This window comes from Penicillium taxi (assembly GCF_028828555.1).
Source record: "Penicillium taxi strain IBT 34144 chromosome Unknown utg000002l_segment0_segment0, whole genome shotgun sequence".
Taxonomy (NCBI): Eukaryota; Fungi; Ascomycota; class Eurotiomycetes; order Eurotiales; family Aspergillaceae; genus Penicillium; species Penicillium taxi.
Genome location: NW_026643204.1, coordinates 3,914,516 through 3,928,673, shown reverse-complemented (window position 1 = coordinate 3,928,673; position 14,158 = coordinate 3,914,516). Strand labels below are relative to the sequence as shown.

Here is a 14,158-nt window from a genome sequence, read left to right as displayed (position 1 = left end):
ATTTATGCTTAATTTGTCAACAGACGTATTTATTATTTATCTAGCAGTTAACTAACTCGAAGGATGATATACAAGAAAACTCTCAGTATTATCCAATTTTGTCGGCCAATGCATAGTAATCCTAGTATTTTTTGTATATAAACATGATCCATATACTAATACTCAGTTCTGATACACTTGGACTGTGGGAGCGGATGATCCACTCCTTCGCATTCTCCAAACATTTCTTTTCTCAACCTTACCACCATGGCACCCTCTCCTTCCCCATACCTCTGCGTCAGTTGCAGATTATCGTCTAAAAATGATGTGAGACAACTATTATTACGCCGCTCCTTCACCCTCTCCTCCAACCGACGAAGCCAGCAGGTGGTACGACCTGCGACAGCTCCGAAGGCCACCCCGGACGTCAAACACATCCGCCAGAATCTTGATCGCTACTCACAAAACTGTATTGAACGAAATTATGCCGGGAATTCTGGCTATCCGTCACAAATAGATGCCTTGTCTGAGGAAGTGCGCCAGCTCGATCGCGATCTAAGGGCGCCGCGATCCAAGATCAAGCACCTAGAGCAAACGATTGCAAAACTGACCATTGCGGCCCGACACAATATACAAAACGATGAACAAGAAGGTCAAAACTCAGATCGGGAACTTGGAAGGTTGAGAATGGAAGCGCAGAGGCTCAAGGATGAGTCTTCGGCCAAGTCCCTTCGCAAGGCTGCTTGCACAGAAGAAATCAATCAGCTGGCCCTTGCTCTTCCGAACCTATCGTCCTCCGAGACCCCCGTCGGCGACAACCCACGTTTGATCAATTACATCAATTTTGATCCCCTGGCGCCTCCGTCATGGACGCGCCTCTCTTCCGCAGAGCTTCAGACACGTTCGCATGTCACTATTGGCACAGAACTAGGCCTCCTCGACTTCACAAGCTCAGCCACGACAACAGGATGGGGCTGGTATTTCCTGATAAACGAGGGCGCGATGCTGGAGCAAGCATTGGTCCAGTATGCGCTGGGCGTAGCACGACGCCGTAGCTGGAAGATGGTCACGCCGCCATCGGTCGTTTACTCATACATTGCCGAGGCTTGCGGATTTCAACCTCGCGACCAGAATAATGAACGCCAGATCTGGTCAATCGAGCAGAGCGAACGAGACCGCGAAAGCAAACCGCCTCGTTCCTTGACCGCTACCGCCGAAATCCCCCTTGCCGCAATGTATGCCGGTCGCGACATCGACGCTGCCGATCTCCCTCTCAAGATGGTCGGTGCTAGTCGATGCTACCGTGCAGAGGCGGGTTCCCGTGGTGTGGATACTAAGGGTCTTTACCGTGTTCATGAATTCACAAAAGTCGAAATGTTCGGCTGGACGGATAACCTCGACCCATCTTCCGAGACTACTAACTCGAAGGACCTTTTCGCAGAACTCATGGATATTCAAACCGAGATTCTAACTTCGCTCCACCTCCCTTGTCGGGTTCTAGAGATGTCGAGTACGGATCTAGGAGCAAGCGCGAGTCGCAAACGTGATATCGAGGCACTTTTCCCTTCCAGATTCCGTCCTGAGTCTACTTCAAACGCTGTGGACCCAGCAGCTGAAAAGCTCGAGTCTGCTTGGGGCGAGGTAACCTCCGCCTCCATTTGCACTGACTATCAAAGCCGACGCCTGGGGACCCGTGTTCGTGGTGGTTCTGCCAAGGACTCTCGATTCCCCCATACTGTCAATGGCACAGCAATGGCCGTCCCACGTGTCCTGGCTGCCATCTTGGAAAATGGGTGGGATGCCGAGCGTGGCGTGGTGATCGTGCCGGAGGTTTTGCGGCCTTGGATGGATGGGATGGAGACGATTGGCGGAAAACGCTAAGAGTCTTCTTTAATTGTGTATATTAATGTGATATATATCCGCAAGTGTGGGTAGACAGATATTTTTGAAACCCGACTACTGAGCTTACTCATGATTTAGTTGACTGTCGCCTCTAAGCGCCTACTTAGGTAGGATGTGAGGTAGTAGTATCATATAATATCATTCAAAGTTTGCAACTATTCTAGTATTCTTGAAAGAAATATGACGTTTACCGCGTCTCTAAAGGGGCATATTCACATACCTTCATTGCTGCTCACAAGCAAACTCTTCAAAATCTAACTCATCTGATAGAGAGAGCATCGATTTACTGACTCGAAAGCAAGGCACTAAACAGAAACTTCAATCCCTGACACAATGCATTGGGATTAATTCGCTTCATCATCATTGTCTCGAGAAGTCGCAGCAGCCTGCTTGCGCTGCTTGGCTTCAATGCCGCCAAATGTGAACAGCATGCCAAGATCGTAGATGATCTTCAAACCACCAGCAATGATGAAGGAGACGCCGAAAATACCATTGCGAGATAGAATACCGGTAAGAAGAGGGCCCATACTTGTTGCGGTGGTCTTGACAACATTGACTGCACCCATAATGGCAGTTCGCTTATCTGCCGGTAGAACCATAGCAAGGAAGGCCGAGCGAGGTGCCACATCCATGCTTGAGGTGCAGGCACGGAGAATAAGGAACGTTAAGGCCAGAGGTAGGCTATTAGGGACAGAAATGAGAGCCAGGCAAATTGTCGAGGGTAAATGTGTGAAAACCATAGTCTATGTGGAAAGATTAAGAAAAAGACCTTTATGAACCGCGTGAAGAGAAATGGCCTACCTTCACATTACCAAATCGCTTTGCGATTGAGGATGCGACAAGCATAGAAGCCGCTGAAATGGTGCTGCAGACGAAAAATATAGTACCTAGCTCGCCCTCGAGCAAATCAAACTTGAGATGGAAGTAGTATGCCATCCAGGACCTGATGCCATTAGTAATTTTATACATGTCCAAAGAAAGGAACACTTACAAGGAGGCCAATCCAGAGGCAAATGCATCTAGACCGAACAGAATGAACAGACGGATGATAAGAGACCACATACCAGTCTCTGCAGACGACCAGATAGATTTCTTCTTGGGAGATTCATCCTCGGTTGGATTAGGCTCAGCTAGCAGGGGACGAGTCTCACCATTCTGCGATTCCGATGAAGAATTCGACTCGACATTCTGGGTCAGTGTCAGGGTCAAGGCTAATTTGATAACACCAACAGCGGCATATACAAAGAAAACCACTCGACAGGAAGAAATAAACTTCCATCCATGCAACTCCCGGAGAGAGGTGATGACCCAGCCGCAGATAAGCTGACCCAGTGCAGTTCCAGCAGTACCAACGAGCGAATACCATGCAAAAACATCTGGTAAACTCTCATGGGGAGTGAGATGAGCCAAAGTAGACTCTTCCACGGCACGGAAAGGTCCAATTTCATTTCCACTACAAAAAGGTCAATACAAACAATCGTCTTCCAAAAGAAAATCAGAAGGAGTACCTCGGACTGATAACACCGAGGACAGCAGCACCCAATAGCACCCAATAATTGCTAAATGTAGCAAAAATGACACCACTTCCAGCCATTAGAATCGATCCAAGACATAGCACGGCCTTGCGACCCATGGCATCGGCAAAAAGAGTAAGGAAGAAGCTAATGACAACATCCCCGATCAGAGTAAGGGTCATGAAGAATCCAATTTTATCGTCAGGGATCCCTAGGGCAGATAGGTATGACACTAGGATCAGAGTCGAGCCACCATATGCGAATAAGCGGACGAAGCGCTGGGCACAGAGGAACTTGACGTCGCGCGTCGACTTCCACATTGCGACGAGACCAATTTCATGAAGCACATTTTTGATGTAGCGTAAGGGGCGCGACGTACTATTTCCTCCTTCCATTTTGTAATGAAGAATACCTAGATATATGGAAAGGAAGGAAAAGATGTTGTCGGAGTTGTAGCCTTGTCCTTTTTAACTCCGAGGTTTTAAGTTCGGGCTTCCTATTCAGATTAGCTTATCCGAAGGGGTCATACCGTTGGATACCGGGAAGCCGAAGATGATGCTAATGATCTCTCGAATGATGCTTTGGAAAAGACTACTTGTGGACGATGGATTTGTTGCAATCTGTCAAGATTCTATCAATTTCTATGCTTATTTTGTAGTATCCAGATGTGTGTCCCATCAATGCATTTTGGTCATGGATATGTTTAGATTCACACCTACCACACTATTTTTAAGACGTTGTTTTCCATTTTCTATATTGTCATCGGGAGAGGGGCTTCCATGATCACTTCCAGTGTCTAAATACATGCTCCGCTTCTGTCACTCTATGCAGGCTCTCCCATGTCCACCTGGGCGCCGAGCATGAGACCATATCGACCCATCATATCCATGCAATCTTACAATCAGGTCAAAGACATTAAGCAACTTTGTCAGGCCTACTTCCATGGACACAGTCCCAGTTTTCCACTTACCAAATGAGATTTCTAGAGTATTGAGGCGAAGGTAAACCTCTTATCTCTAGGTGTCTCTCAGTTCCTATGCTTTGAAAGCATACATCACAGGCAGGCCAACTAGGACGACACCGCTTCACAGTTCGAGATACTGGTCAGTTAATTAATCAATACTTTATTAACCCAATGTAGCCTAGCTAGTAGCGTATACCTATGCAGGCGTTTCCTCTGGCGGAAATAAGAGCATTCCGAGCGCCAGAACGTCAATACATTAGATACAAAGGAAATATGGCGTCATGCCATCGTAAATTGAAATTCCACTTTAAATCATCACGCCTCAATGTAATATATCCCGAGAATTGCTTTCAGCGACCCAATTCCTTTGTTTTCCTTCTCCCCTTCATAGCATCATCCTCCTCCTGTCTCGTTCTCTTTTCATTCGGTGGTGGTAAGACGTATTCGTCCGAAGCGTCTCGGTAAGCTTTGGTTTTTATGTTCCTAGGACCCAACGTCTTCACCACGCACTGGTAGTAGGCCCGAGGTGAGAGTGAGTTAATTGATTCCAGACTCTTAGTACACCGACATGCGATTTTGTTCTCTTTGGCAATATAAACAGTCTCTTGATAGTTTTTACCGGGGCAGATAATCTACTGTTTCTAGGTAGATCTTCCATACTAGTTAACTCTCGTAATGGCTATCATTATACACCACACCCCGCAAGAGCGAAGACCTTTCGTGTTACCTAAAGAGGTCTCACTATATTAGACCGACCGCGTCTCTTCAGAGAGTCCTTATTATATATCCTATATAAGTTACTCCCCACTAACCAAGCTTGGTCATCGGCTCATAAGATTAATAAGTTACCAGTGGAAAGCTTGAACGGGACTTTTAGATCTCACACAAGGTTCACTAGATACCATTTTCTGCCTATATCACCAGTTAACTATGCCTCGCCGTTTACACGATCCACGACTATATATAAGCTTTGGGGTGTCCTGTGTACTTTCTGAGGACAGGCATCACATTCCACAGCCACTAGCAATGCAAGACTAGCTATAGACCAAGCCCCAAACATTTCGAGCTGGTCGATGTGGATGATGTATGTGGAAGCCATGGAAGCTGTTGGAGCTAGCGTGGTATCGTGGTCTGATTCACTTCGCTGCCTGAGTTTGTGGGACAACGCGTTGAAGTGGGTAGAGATCAATTCCGGCCTTAGAAGCAGTGGAGCGGGTCAATGGTAAGTTTATAGAGCTAATAATAACTGATGTGACAAGTCACAATATCAATCTGAAGCCAGCATAGAAAGGATCGAGGAAACTTGAAAACTTGATGAAATAATGAAGAGTATAAATTCTACTTATTCAGCTATCAAAAGATTTAATTACAAGATAATTATGGCCTGATATGGAGTGTGGATAGGGGGTTGTTGGGGAAAGGTCTATCACCGCCAAACCTAAGTTCTGCCTCTTTAGCTTAATGAACTTCACCTCACTCACAACTCACTTCTTTACTTATTCTCCACACCAATCTCAAATTCTCACAAAAATGGATCAATTGCTTTCCTATCTTCCTCCTTCTGAGGGCCTGCTGCCCAAGTGGCTTCTATTCGTACGATTCTTCCTGGCTACAGGGAAGGCAGTTCTGCGCTAATCGTCCCAGGTTTCCGTTGTCTCCGCAGTCAACAGTGTGCAGTCATACGTCTCCCCCGATTATACTTCCAAGCTCTATACAAACGGTGCTTTGGCTGTTGGAGCACTCCCCGGTCGCGTGTTCGGCACCTGGACTTTCCTGTCCGCCGTCATTCGCATGACTGCCGCTTACAACATTGACTCGCCCATCGCCTACAACCTCGCTATCTGGACCTATGCCATTGCGCTTGCGCACTTCACCGGCGAGCTCATCTTTGGAAATGCCGTGTTGAAGGGTCGCTTCTTGAGTCCTTTGATCGTCGCTTCATCGTCCGTGGCTTGGATGCTCACACAGCGCGAGTTCTACCTTGGAGCTTAAGCGATTAGAGAAATAGGGTGATGTCCGGAATACAACCGGCAGGATGAATTCTTCTTCCGTATCTCATATTGGAGTTATCGTGGAAATGGTCATCCCACTCTTCATCAAATACGAAATAGATTTGGACACGAGTCACGGCTATGAATAATGCTGCTGAAAACATTTCAATTCTTCAGCAACAAAACGAAATAACTTTGTAATACACAATTTTAATCCTACAAATATTCCGATGTCTAGAAATTAGGTTAACTAATAATTCTTTCTCACTACATCGATTGAAATTGAACTGCCTCAATCCAACTTCCTCCGATACAGCTCGCCGCCACAGTCGCGTAGCCGGGCAGCAGCCTGCTCGGGCGTGATATCACGCTGAGGCTCAGCCAGAAGCTCAAAGCCAACCAAGAACTTCCGAACAGTTGCACTGCGCAGCAGCGGAGGGTAGAAGTGCAAATGCAGGTAAGAAGCCTCAATTTCCTCAGCAGTACCATCAAGCGGAGCTTGGTGAATACCCATGCTATAAGGGAAATGAGTCTCGAACAGGTTATCATACCGGCGAGTAGTCTCCGCAATAGCCTCAGCGAGAAGAGTCTTATCAGCCTCACTCAGGTCAACCAATGCACGCTTGTGCGTGCGGCTGATAATCATAGTCTCAAAAGGCCAGGTAGCCCACCAGGGGCAGACAACCACGAATCCCTCGTTCTCAAAGACGACACGTTCTTGCTTGCGGCTCTCGAGCGCAGCATATTCCTCCAGCAAATGCGAACCATTATTTTCCTTGCGGTACTTGCGTAATTGCTCCATCTCTGCGGCAGGCTCCTCGGGTAGATTGCTGGTGGTCCACACTTGGCCGTGGGGATGGGGGTTTGAGCAACCCATAGCTGCACCCTTGTTCTCAAAGATTTGCATGTAGCGGTACTGTTCCTTAGGCTTGGTGATGGGGGTGTTGTGTGAGACGGGCTGGATGGTCGTGGGTGGAGAAACCTGGGCAAGCGGGGAAGTAGGCGCGAGGTGAGCAGTGTAAATTTCAGTCCAGGCATTTATGACAGGCACAATCTCGATGGGAGAGAGATCAGCCAGGGTCAGATTGTGTGAGGCCGAGAAAGTGAGGACGTAGCATTTGCCAGTCACAGGCTCAGCCTGGAGAAATTTGGACTCGAGATCTGGTAATCATGAGTATGGTGATTAGAGACTGAAAAAAAGGTATGCGCAACATACCATCCTGGTTGCTGGGATCATAGGCTGCTTGCTCCTCCTTTACAGCGCTGTAGTCATTGACAAAAACAAAAGTGCTGTCATACTTGGGGTTGACGTCACCCTGCGCACGCTGGTTTCCAGGGCATAGATAACAGGCAGGATCATAGGATGGCAGTGTGGTTTTGGAAGGGCTTTCTTGTTGTCCTCTTGAAATTTGCTGTCAGAGACATGTCTAATGTCATGTGCCTAAGTAGTGGCATGTCACGTATAAACTCACTGCCAGGGCCGCTTAGTTCGGTGCGGAGAGACTAGAATGTAAGACCCGCGTAGAGGGTTGTATCTCCGATGGGAGATATCGTTAAGAACGTTCTCGTCCGCCATGAAGAAATGTTCCTTGATATGATATGAGCCTGAAAGAAGAAAAATATGTTGAAGAAAAGAAGTCCCCCGCCTTGAGTGGGACGGAAACGGTGTGGAGACGCGGGGTGTTACATGCCACTCGGTGAACCCGTCAAGTAATGATCGGGGCCGAACCCTGCAGAACCGGGGTTGAATTAAGGCACAAGTGGGGATAACGAGATGGAAAATTATGGGCCAATTATTCCATACAAATCTGCGTCAAGTCCTATACTTGTTGATGGTACTAAACCATCTGATTATCGATAACGAGGGGAGCAGTGCTATGATATGGAAACCTCATGGTATGGCCGTTTGGACTGGAATGGGACCACAGATGGTTAAAACGCTGGAGTGAATCAATTCTATACATCAATCAATTCAGAGCGTCAAGCATTTCTTCTACACGCCCAAATTTACTCCGGACCTTGCCATTTTTCTGGCCTCGTTCGCGCTCTAAGGCATCGATGCGTTGCCAGTCTTGCCAGGAAGTTGTTCGAAGACCGCAGCTTTCTGCTTCGGACTTGACTCCGTCCCAACCGAGACCACTGCTCTGCCCTGGAGCATGGATTAATGACTTGGAGGTGCCAGCTGCTGTGAGATCCTGAATAATGGTATCCGCTGTGGTGAATGCATCCGTCATGGTCGAGGCAATGACTCCAGTTGGACCTCGCTTGACCCATCCAGCGCAATATAATCCGGGCAGGTGGGATATTAAGGAGTTATCCAGGAGCTTCTTGTTCACTCGGCCGAATCCATCATTGGGAATGAGACCGCGTTGGGAATCAAATTCAATTCCAAGATCCTCTAGCCCGGGTAGGGGAAGGGATTTGTAGCCGACGCTACGGAAGAAGATGCTGGAAGATAGATTGACATAAGCCTTCTTGCCACTGGACAATAATTTTGGCGATACTTTGGCAGTGGGGCTGTGAGGGTCAGAGGGATCGAGCTCGTTGCGGAGGAACTTTGTATGAGTGAGGTGGTAGGGGTGCATTGGAGACCAGTGGAGAGATTCCGGAGAGAGAAGAAAATCCAGCGACCATGATTTGCTTGCAGTTTGAGGATCATTCACTGAGCCTTTCGCGAGAAGCTGCATGAGTCGCTTCTGCGGCCGCGGTAGTCCATTGACGATATCTTCTGGAGGAAGCAAGCCTTTGGATATTGGGTCAAATGAGACGGAAGGTAGCTGGAGAAGCTCTCGGACTTCCTTGATAGTGAATGCAGCCTGGTAAACAGTTATATGAGCATTGTGATCTGATCACTTTCCAACTTTGCGACTCACCTGCAATGGTCCCCGACGACCGACAACTCTCACACGTTTGATTCGACTCTTTGACAAAGTTTCCAGTGCATGATCTGCGATGTCCGTACTTCTGAGAGCATCTACATCAGAGAGCAGAATCCGAGCAACATCCAATGCCACATTACCCTGACCAATAATGACAGCATCTTCGCCGCTCACCAAGTCTGGCTCAAGATCGCGGTGCTCAGGGAGGCCGTTATACCAACCCACGAAAGCACGAGCTGAATGCACACTTTTAAGGGCTTTTTCTCCCGGAATGCCAAGCTCCTTGTCCTTGGACGCTCCATATGAGAAAAGAATGGCATCATAATGAGGCTTGAGTGCAGCAAGAGGAAGGTCACTTCCAATATCAACATTACCAATAAAGTTGAAGCGCGGAGATGAGGCAACCTCATTGAATTTATCTTCACAATTCTGATAGAAAGGATGTTAAATGTCTAGATACTACTTGGGTAATATTCATCAATGTTCAGATCTATAAAGTACATACCTTCACCTCTGGATGATCTGGAGCTACTCCGTATCGAGCCAATCCAAATGGGACTGGAAGCTTCTCATACATATCCACAATGGCATCTTGCTGTTTGCTCAGAAGGCGTGCAGCTGCATAGAAGCCAGCGGGTCCAGACCCCACAATAGCAATTCTAACGGGTCGGCCACTCGAAACAACAGTACTTTGTAGACGCTGCTTTAATAAGTATGGCTTCATGGTCTTCGTCCGAAGAGCCGGGCGAACCAGATGCATGTTCTTGGAGCATACAATGGTTCGTTCGAGCATTGTGTTGTTACTCGTGAATTCGCTGAGAACAAACCTCAGGATATGTCCGATTTAAGGTGATCCTTGAAGAACCAAACCAGTTTTATGCCAATTAAGACTGAATTTGCTTGACAGCGTTGATCTAAAAAAGACGATGAGCGATATTAGGTCACGTGAGTACGTGTCGCGGAGAGCTCGGCAGACGCAGGAGAGGGAAGTTTGAAGTATTACAGATAGGCCGTAACAATTTGCGCGCAATTAGAGAAGAGTGAGTGAATCAGGCAGCCAGAAAAGCCCCCTCGATGAGTATAGCGTTGGAAAAGACTCCGATGAACGGCTTTCAGTGTTCAACGGATAACGGTAAAATTAATACTCCGAAGCCTCCGCTGCTATCTCCGGTCCAGCAATCAACAATTCTCTGCTCATAGCCCCCGTTGGATCTAAGTCGCCAACTTGTTTATCACCATATATTGCTGAAATACTTGTAACTCAATGTTACGCTGCTCAGCCGGTCTCCGCAGGGCCGGAGCCCCTGCCTTATACCAACGCTCTAAGCTCTGTTCAACATTTCCTTCTGCGCATACCTTCACAAGAGCCGCATCGACGGTGACAGATTTGAGCAGCTTCCCGGATATTGGCGAAAAGCTCCATGGCTTCACTGTCCAAGAGAAGAAACATGTTCCGGAACTCCACCTCACAGCGGTGCGATTAACCCACGACAAGACTGATGCAGACTACTTGCATGTGGCCAGAGATGATAAGAATAATGTGTTCGGAATTGGTTTCAAGACAAACCCTCCGGATGCTACAGGTGTGCCTCATATTCTAGAACATACAACGCTATGCGGTAGTGAAAAGTACCCCATTCGCGACCCATTCTTCAAGATGCTTCCTCGATCTCTCTCAAATTTCATGAACGCCTTTACCTCCTCAGACCACACTACCTACCCTTTCGCCACAACGAACGCCCAAGATTTCCAAAATCTCCTTTCCGTATACCTTGACGCCACCCTTCATCCATTGCTCAAAGAGGAGGATTTCCGACAAGAGGGATGGCGACTGGGCCCCGAAGATCCACAGGCTCTTCTGACGACACCAGAGAAGAAGGCTGAGCTGGAAGACATCGTCTTCAAGGGAGTTGTATACAACGAGATGAAAGGACAAATGTCGGATGCCAACTACCTCTACTATATACAATTCAAGGAAAGCATCTTCCCAGCCATGAACAACTCGGGAGGTGACCCAGAGTACATTACGGATCTCACCCACAAACAACTGTGGGATTTCTCTAAGCGCAACTACCACCCTACCAATGCCAAGATTCTGACTTATGGCGACATGCCATTGACCCGCCACTTGGAGCAGGTCGGTGCTGTCTTGGATGGATTTAAGAAGGGACAGGCGGACACTGACGTGAAGCTGCCTATGGACCTGAGTAATGGACCAGTGAATGTGACGGTCCCTGGACCTATCGACACATTTTCCAGCGAGGACAAGCAGCACAAGACTTCTACCTCCTGGTACATGGGCGATTCTACTGATATTGTGGAAACCTTTTCCGTCGGACTTGTGTCTTCTCTCCTTCTTGATGGCTATGGGTCACCTATGTACCGTGCTCTGGTTGAGAGTGGAATTGGTTCTGGTTTCACTCCAAATACGGGTATCGATCCTTCTGGCAAGATTCCAATTTTCTCGGTCGGTGTTACTGGTGTCAGTGAATCCCAGGCTCCTTCAATCAAGGAAACCATTCAGAATACCCTCCGAGAGTCCGTCTCGGCTGGATTCAGTAAGGAGAAAGTCCAGGGCTTCCTTCACCAAATGGAGCTTGCTCTACGTCACAAGACTGCCAACTTTGGTATTGGAGTCATACAGAAGACCATCGCATCCTGGTTCAACGGGTCTAACCCGATGAAGGAACTGGCTTGGAACGATGTGGTTGACGAGTTCAAGAGACGATATGAGAAGCCGGGCTACTTGGAGTCGTTGGTGGAGAAGTATCTCCTCAACGACCGCTGCATGACATTCACAATGGTCGGTACCCCGACATTTAACACTGATCTGGATAAGAAGGAGGCTATTCGCAAGGATCAGAAATTTGCTCAGCTCGTCGAAGAGCATGGCTCGGCTGAGAATGCCATTGCTAAGCTCAGTGAAGAAGAGTTGCAATTGCTGAAGGTCCAGGAAGATGCACACAGTGCTGACCTCAGCTGCCTTCCTTCCTTGCGGGTGAAGGACATCTCAAGGGAAAAGGAGCGGAAACCAGTGCGCGAGTCGAAAATTGATGACATCGACCTGGTTTGGCGAGAGGCCCCTACCAACGGCCTGACCTATTTCGAAGCCGTAAACGCGTTCGAAGATTTGCCAGACGATCTTCGCCTGTTGATGCCGCTTTTCAACGACTGTATCATGCGATTGGGTACAGCGAGCAGGTCAATGGAACAGTGGGAGGACTTGATCAAGCTAAAGACTGGAGGTATCTCGACATCGTCTTTCCTCGTGTCGTCCCCGACTCACCTGAATGAGTTCAAGGAGGGCCTGAACTTTTCCGGATTTGCTATCGATAAGAACATCCCTGAAATGCTGGAAATGCTTTCTGCGCTTGTCTTGGAGACTGATTTCTCGAGCCCCGCAGCACCGGGAATGATTCAAGAGCTCTTGCGACTGACCACAAATGGTGCGCTAGACTCCGTTGCTGGAACTGGTCATAGATACGCGGTCAACGCTGCAACTGCAAATCTCTCCCGGAGCTTCTGGGTCCAGGAACAACAGTCTGGACTGGAGCAATTGCAAGCCACAGCAAATCTCCTTCAAGACGCAGAGTCATCTCCAGAGCGTCTCCAAGAATTGATTCAAAAACTGCGTCTGATCCAGTCATTTGCGCTCTCCAAGACCTCCAACCTCCGTGTTCGCATGGTTTGCGAGGCGGAAAGTGCTGCTCGCAACGAGTCTGTTCTGCAGAAGTGGATTGTTGGCCTACCACAAGTCCGTTCGCCAAGCGGCATTTCCGGCACGTCCACCTTCAAGTCCGTTGAGAAGGCATTCTACGATCTTCCCTACAAGGTCTACTACTCCGGTAAGGCCAGTCAGACTGTTCCTTTCGTCGATCCTTCCAGCGCACCGCTCACAGTGCTGTCCCAACTTCTCACTCACAACTACCTGCACCCTGAGATCCGAGAAAAGGGCGGTGCATATGGCGCTGGTGCGAGCAATGGACCCCTCAAGGGCGTATTCACATTCATGAGTTATCGGGATCCCAACCCTCTCAACTCGATGAAGGTGTTCCAGAATAGTGGTGCCTTTGCCAGGGACCGCGCGTGGTCGGAGCGGGAAATTGAGGAAGCGAAGCTCGGCATCTTCCAAGGCCTTGATGCGCCAGCGAGTGTTGATGGGGAGGGCTCTCGTTATTTCATGAGCGGCGTCACCCATGAGATGGACCAGCGCTGGAGAGAGCAGGTCTTGGATGTGACAGCCAAGGCTGTCAACGAGGTGGCTGACCGATTCCTAGTGAACGGCTCCAAGTCAGCCATCTGCGTGCTCGGAGAGAAGAAGGACTGGGCCGGGTCTGACTGGGAAGTGCGGAAGCTGTCTCTGGGTCAACAACCCGAGCCGATTCCATCCGAGTAAGTTATCTGCATCCTATATCATGGACTGCACCCCAAATGTATTATTATATTCCATATGTTTGACTATTCATGCATCTCCCTGTACAAATATGTAAACTAGCCAGTTTTTAAAATCCCCAACTCTGTCAATTGCCGAGAATCTTGTCTATTTTTCCAATACGTGGGTGGATAATTGTGGATATCAAATTGCCGATATCGGACTGATTGATAAGATTTTTATCATGATTAGATCCGCCAAGAATCATGGGAATAAATTTCCACACAGGACCACCTCCTGGGGCATGTGGCTTATGAGATAATTTCTAATTGTCCCAGCATCAGGCCATACTCGCATCCTTGACCATTCAAGATGCGGAACTCTTCCATGACCTGATCTCCAGGATTGTCTTCAATGGCTAGAGCATCATCTTGGCGAATCCTCTTAGCCAATACATCTTGGTATACGCTGGGTTTGAAGAACTGCTGATTTAAATGAGTGGATCTGTTCGCAGCAGAAACTTCCGGACCTCGGGTCTTCAGTCTTCCTGAACATCC

At 48.2% G+C, this 14,158-nt stretch overlaps 6 protein-coding genes across 6 annotated transcripts; 3 read left to right on the top strand and 3 right to left on the bottom strand.

The window, feature by feature from the left end:
* Positions 1–246: 246 nt before the first annotated feature.
* N7495_003397 (putative serine--tRNA ligase DIA4) lies at positions 247–1,860 on the top strand (the record flags this gene model as incomplete). Its single annotated transcript, XM_057206066.1, has 1 exon — positions 247–1,860. The coding sequence occupies one exon, from the start codon at positions 247–249 to the stop codon at positions 1,858–1,860; it is 1,614 nt and encodes a 537-aa protein (XP_057066673.1).
* A 365-nt stretch (positions 1,861–2,225) lies between these two features.
* N7495_003396 (putative MFS transporter) lies at positions 2,226–3,790 on the bottom strand (the record flags this gene model as incomplete). The annotated part of the gene is made up of 4 exons (XM_057206065.1): positions 2,226–2,624; positions 2,683–2,824; positions 2,873–3,334; positions 3,390–3,790. 4 exons carry the CDS (start codon positions 3,788–3,790, stop codon positions 2,226–2,228), a joined length of 1,404 nt encoding a protein of 467 aa, XP_057066672.1.
* A 2,099-nt stretch (positions 3,791–5,889) lies between these two features.
* On the top strand, positions 5,890–6,351 carry N7495_003395 (Erg28 family protein; the record flags this gene model as incomplete). Its single annotated transcript, XM_057206064.1, has 2 exons — positions 5,890–5,952; positions 6,004–6,351. 2 exons carry the CDS (start codon positions 5,890–5,892, stop codon positions 6,349–6,351), a joined length of 411 nt encoding a protein of 136 aa, XP_057066671.1.
* Positions 6,352–6,642: 291 nt separating this feature from the next.
* N7495_003394 (UDP-glucose:hexose-1-phosphate uridylyltransferase) lies at positions 6,643–7,926 on the bottom strand (the record flags this gene model as incomplete). The annotated part of the gene is made up of 3 exons (XM_057206063.1): positions 6,643–7,511; positions 7,567–7,751; positions 7,823–7,926. 3 exons carry the CDS (start codon positions 7,924–7,926, stop codon positions 6,643–6,645), a joined length of 1,158 nt encoding a protein of 385 aa, XP_057066670.1.
* Positions 7,927–8,317: 391 nt separating this feature from the next.
* N7495_003393 (NADPH-adrenodoxin reductase) lies at positions 8,318–10,022 on the bottom strand (the record flags this gene model as incomplete). The annotated part of the gene is made up of 3 exons (XM_057206062.1): positions 8,318–9,166; positions 9,224–9,658; positions 9,735–10,022. The coding sequence occupies 3 exons, from the start codon at positions 10,020–10,022 to the stop codon at positions 8,318–8,320; spliced, it is 1,572 nt and encodes a 523-aa protein (XP_057066669.1).
* A 471-nt stretch (positions 10,023–10,493) lies between these two features.
* On the top strand, positions 10,494–13,625 carry cym1 (pitrilysin family metalloprotease cym1; the record flags this gene model as incomplete). The annotated part of the gene is made up of 1 exon (XM_057206061.1): positions 10,494–13,625. One exon carries the CDS (start codon positions 10,494–10,496, stop codon positions 13,623–13,625), a length of 3,132 nt encoding a protein of 1,043 aa, XP_057066668.1.
* Positions 13,626–14,158: the final 533 nt, after the last annotated feature.